Source organism: Carassius auratus, chromosome 49, assembly GCF_003368295.1.
Source record: "Carassius auratus strain Wakin chromosome 49, ASM336829v1, whole genome shotgun sequence".
NCBI classification, from domain to species: domain Eukaryota; kingdom Metazoa; phylum Chordata; class Actinopteri; order Cypriniformes; family Cyprinidae; genus Carassius; species Carassius auratus.
Genome location: NC_039291.1, coordinates 4,654,623 through 4,660,622, shown reverse-complemented (window position 1 = coordinate 4,660,622; position 6,000 = coordinate 4,654,623). Strand labels below are relative to the sequence as shown.

General features: G+C 33.7%; 1 protein-coding gene across 2 annotated transcripts in view; it reads left to right on the top strand.

Moving 5' to 3' along the window:
* The window catches only part of LOC113066065 (transcriptional activator GLI3), a 302,707-nt gene that overhangs the window by 253,160 nt on the left and 43,547 nt on the right, over window positions 1-6,000 (top strand). For both annotated transcript variants that reach the window (XR_003279117.1, XM_026237669.1), the window contains exon 8: window positions 3,288-3,504. Coding sequence is in view for 1 of the 2 variants with exons in the window: in XM_026237669.1 (XP_026093454.1) it covers window positions 3,288-3,504 (217 nt within the window). In the remaining variant the exon portion in view is untranslated. The remainder of the gene's footprint in view (window positions 1-3,287; window positions 3,505-6,000) is intronic.

Here is a 6,000-nt window from a genome sequence, read left to right as displayed (position 1 = left end):
TCATTCAAGCCTTCGGTTTACCTGCGCTCATAACATTAGCACAGAATCAGTTCAGAATCAATCACCAAAAGAACCAGTTCAGATGCGCTGTGTGTCAGTTTGCTTCATGCTGAATCACATATGTGCAGTATCATCAACTCCTCGGAATCTCGAATCTGACGCGTCCAACAGAAACGATTCTTGACTCGAGAACGAGTCAATTGGTTGTTCGTTATCTGGAACGGCTCAGTGTTCATCTTCAATTCTCTCAACACAGGAGTTCAGTCAGTGTACTGTTTGAGTAAATTAATTACTCTGGGATATTGGTTTATTTTGACTCAGAAGGAGTGTCAGCCACGTAAAAAAAAAAAAAAAGTTAAGAGCTTACGTAATTTGTGGATTAATGCTTATTGGAGACGTAAACCATTTCAAATGATTCAGTTCGATTTGGTAAACTGGTTCAACCGGTTCACTAAGAAGAACCGGTTAAATCGAATGATTCATTCGCGAAATGGATATCACTACACTGCAGTGAACATGCTCACAACAGACCTGGAAGAGAAGACAATGCTGAATAAATTTTTGGACCAAAATGTATTTTTGACACTTCAAGAAATTCTAACTGACCCTATGATGTCACATGGACTACTTTGAAGATGTTTTTATTACCTTTCTGATCATGGACAGTATACCGTACACACACTTTCAGAAAGCTCTCAGACTAAATCTAAAACAACCACAAAACGTGTTCAGAAGATGCACGGAGGTCTTACGTCTTTGGAACGACATGAGGGTGAGTCATTAATGACATAATGACATTTTTGGCTGACCTAACCCTTTAATTTTTCATTTGATGGGTTTTAAAGTATAGTTTACCAAAATTTATTCATTTATTGACCTTAATGTAATTTCAAACTTGGTCACTTTAAGAATGCAGGACAAAAAAAAGCAATCCGTGCTGAACATTGGACGGCGAAATAAACGATGGAACACAGATAGTGTTATTAGGAGGAAGCATGTGAACATATTCGTCCTGTCCTCCCTCTCATTCGTCTGTCTGATATGCATCACCTGATTGATGTTCTCTCCAATAAGCTGAGAAGAGCTTTACTCTAACAATGCCACAATGCAATCACTCATGCTGGAAAGGAGGAGAGAATGGGAGAATGACTAATGAAAGGGTCATGAAAAGGGTACGGAGAAAGAAAGCAAAGTCTGGGGACAGAAACGTAATGTTTCTGTAATGGGAAAGAGAGAGAATCTGTTGTGGATGAAGTGAATAAAACTGGCTCACTCACTTTCTCTGAGGTGTAAGTCATGAACACGTCAACCGGAGGGTGTTCGCTTACCATTCTGCCTTCTACTCACACATTTATCTATTCCAAAGACTATATGATTAATGTTTTTTTTAAGTGATCCCATTACATGGGGCACAGTTGATTTGGTCAGTTCATAGCAGGAGTCCATACAGACAATAATATAGGATCATAATATAGGAGAATAAAGCATTTGTCACAAAAGTGAAACTTACTTTTAGAGGCTAATCAGTATTCAGATACTGATCAACCAAATGGATTAAAACTTTATCAGTTTTCCTTTAATTTGCTCCTAAAAGTCCTTTTAAATTTGTCCCAGTCACAAGACTGCCATATTGTGATTTGTGCACTACAAACGTACAGATATACACTATTGTTAAAAAGTTTGGGGTCTTAAGATTCTTAGATATATATATATATATATATATATATATATATATATATATATATATATATATATATATATATATATATATATATATATATATATATATATATATATATATATATATACATTCCTATGATGACAAAGCTGAATTTTCAGCAGCCATTTTTCCAGTCATTCTAAAATGCTGATTTGATGTTGAAGAAAGAAATATATATACATTCCTATGATGACAAAGCTGAATTTTCAGCAGCCATTTTTCCAGTCATTCTAAAATGCTGATTTGATGTTGAAGAAAGAAATCGTATTGATAATTGCTTAATATTTCTGTGCAAATTTGTCTTCATTATTTGATAAATGGGAAATAAAAATGAACAGCATTTATTTGAAATGGAAAACTCATTTACATCCATTTAATCCTTTTTTGCTGAATAAAAGTTTATTTCAATACAAAATCTTCTGACTCCAAACCTTTGAATGATGGCGGTTGTGAAATGACACACACTTTCTGAAATTTTGTTTCCTCAGACTTCCTCAGACAAAAAAATAAAATAAAATAAAAAAAATATATATTATCATAAATTGGAATTGATTTATTTTAATTTTTTTTAACATGCTGTATTAAGACATTATCAAAAATGTAATATTCCATAAGTACAATATTTAATGTTAAAAAGGAGATTATCACAGATTGTGCAGCATGTCCGAAAATCAGAAGTTGTTACATTCGAACATTCTTGTAAATTCTATTTCAAGCTGATGGGTGGATCTACAATGAAGACACAACTAGTGTCCCAGGTGATGTGTCACTTGTCTGCCATCCAGCAGCACTTTTAGGAAACGATGTTACCTGGTTTGGGTGGGGGTCTCGGAAAGAGAAAAGACAACAGAAATGGACCTCTTTCCTCCACTGAGAGTGATTAATCAGTGATTTTTTTTTTTTTTTTCTTTCTAAAGATATTTAAGCAATAGTGTACTTAAATACAGCTTTTATGCTCATCAGTTGATTCATCTTACATGAACTACCTTGGAACTTAAAAGGGGTTATGTTTTTTGTTTGTTTGTTTTTAGTAGGATAATCAGTTTAATACATGCTGTGGGTAACTTTATTACAAATAAAATGGTTATTATTATAAAAAAAAATAGATATTTTTCTGAATCCTGAAAAACACACACAAAAATCAAAAGCATCACAACTGTTCAAACTTTGGCAATGATAAGAAAATATTATTGAGCATATTAGAATGATTTCTGAAGGATCGTGTGACGTGAATATGTGGAATAACGTCTACTGAAAATTCAGATTTTTATTGCTACTTTTAAAATAGAAAACAGTTTTTTTAAATTGTAATAATATTTTGCAATATTACTGTGTTTATGGTATTTTGGACTTCTTTCAAAATTGTAAAAAATCTTATTGATCACAAACTTTTGAACTGAAGAGTATTATAAATAGTATTAAATACTGAATGAATGAAAGAATATTCAATAACAAATATTATATAAATTAAGGAGTTTATAATTTACCACAAGACCAAATTTCACTGATAAACATAATTGATTAATTTAATTTAATTAAAAAAACATCTGTTTATTTTGTCTTACAGCCCTGCATTGAGTTTTGCTTATCCTCAGACATCTGTGGCACTGCAAATGCATCAGCAGCTGATCAGTCGGCAGCCGGGCATTGTAGGTTCTGCATTTGGACACAGTCCGCCCCTTGTGCACCCTGCTCCTATCTTTGCCACCCAGAGACCTGCTCCTGACATCCCTCCCTCCAGTATGCCACCTACAGAATGTTCCATTGCCTCAAATGACTCACAGGTCAGTTCTCACTTCTGTACTGGGACGTGCAGAGACCTTTGGAGGGACAGGTGCTCAAAGTACTATATAAAAGAGGCACATGGAGCGTGACTTTAAATAGGGCTGTGCTTTTTCTGATACGTGTATCGGAACATTTTTTACAGCAGCAAATGCAGTTTTTAAAAAGAATCACAGAGCAGAAAAGACCAATTTATGTTTAAAAGTTAAAGATTTTTTTGTTTGTTTGTACCCCTTAATTCCTCTGCAGTTAGAAACTGAATAATATTATTGATGCTATTATTGAATTAACAGGGTATGGTGGTTTTGCTGTTGTAAACTCTACTTTTGCTGTTGTAGGAAAAACAAAATTTTAAATTGAATTCTATTTTAAGCCTGTTCTGAATTTATTCATTTTTTGAATGACATAAATAATGAAACAGGATTGATAAGTATAATTTGGAGGATCAGTATAAGCCTGTTTTACCAGTGTTGTGATAATTATTTTTAAGGCACTCTACATTTTTACATTAAAAACTGTAATAATAATAGTTCAAACTATGAATAGTCAGTTAACATAAAAAAGACAAAGATAATCTCCAGAGCGTGCACGCGTTTGTTCCCACCACACATCAGGAATTCTAATCGTAAATATTAAACATGTTGAATATTTATCATTCGCGATCGGGGCGACCCCGACATTCTTCCGATCAGGTTCGGACATTCTTAACACACCTCACACCAAGGGAAAATCTGATAAAATAATCTGTAGAACCATCAAGATAATCGGGACATAGCTAGGATTGTCGGAAAGGGGGCAAATCAGCCCAAAATCAACCCGATTATCTTTTGGTGTGTACCCAGCATAAATCATAATTACAAGAAAGTTTGCTAACACTTTCTATGAAGCCCGTATTTATAATACATTATAAGGATATTCTTAAGGTATTATAATGAATGCATAATGCATAATAAAATAACTTATAATATGTTGTACCATCCCATGAATATTCATATGAAGTTTCAATATATTATAATATTTACTTATTTGTGGTTATAGCTTTTAAGAGTATGATGATCTATATAAATATTTCAAGACAAAGACCTCTCGATGCCCTTTAAACTTTTCCCAATCAAACATCAAGAACAAAAGAGAACAGGCACATTTGATGATATTGCTGTGTGTAGAACTACATTAGCTACATTTTTTATATTTAATAAATATTGAATTTTAATCAAATGTAAATTTGTCCCGCACACTTTATTTGGGCAGTGTGTTTGCATAGATGTTTCTAGATTTAAATTCAAAGAATAAGTATCGATAGTCTTTGCATAACCTGACATATTATTCGTATCCAAAATGAGGAGATGTGAATATCAGGAGTGATGTGTGTTTTATTCATACTCGAGGAATGGAGGGCACTCTCACTGATTGACATTTAGTATAGAAACTATGAAATATATTTCCTGTCTTATTCTGTAATAAAAATGGCGAAAAGGTGATCGTGGTAGCCTTTAATCCAATCATAAAATTTTCATTAAGAAAATATTAAACAAAAATGTTATAGCCCCTTGCTACAGCTAATGTTACATCCACAGGCTACACACAGAAATATAAAGCTTTGCCTGCTCTCTTCACGTCATTCTTGAAAATAATAATAATTTAATAATGTAAGTATACAAGCACAATGGTCCACTGAGAACTCTACCTACCGGCAGCCACGGATGTTATTAAAGGCATTCTAACATGAGTAATCTTCCCCGATGAAATCGTCAGGTGAAATGTCATCATGTGGATAATTTCATTTACAGCTAAATTCATAAATTTTACTAATAGTTTGATTGGGCAGGCCTTCAGAAAAGTGAATTTAATAAAAAAAAAAAAAAATGCCTTTACAAAATGGCACTTTGGGCATCCAGGGGGAAAAGAGCAGATGCTCAAGCCCCCAAAACCACCCCACTCCCACTCCACGTGTCTGCTTATGTATTTATTATATTTTTGGCTATTAATAATAATAGTGGGGAAGAAACAAGACAACAAGTTTAGCACAGGCTGTATTTTTTTACTTTTATTTTCCATGCGAGTACCACAACTGCGAGCATGTGTTAACCACTAGCTAAGCCATGGTTCCAGCCTTGATATATTAGAATACAGATACAAAGATGGACTAAAAAGAGATTAACTGAGATTTTCATTCTTAAGTTTAAACAACAAAATGCATTTTTAAAGGTGTACTATTATACTCTTTTACAAAGTCTTGATGTCACAAATGGGATACAATGAAACACAGAGAGAGATCCAAGTGCGTGTATGACATTTATTTGAGGGGTATCCAAAAGGGTAAACAGTCCAGGCATGGGTCCAAACCAGAGTAACAATCTATTTTTTTTGAAGATCATCTGTGACTTGACTCAGTCCTTGAAAATCACCAGTGACTTGGCTCTGTCCTTGAAGATCACCAGTGACTAGTGTTGTCACGATACCAAAATTATTGTTTCGATACCGATACCTAGTCAATA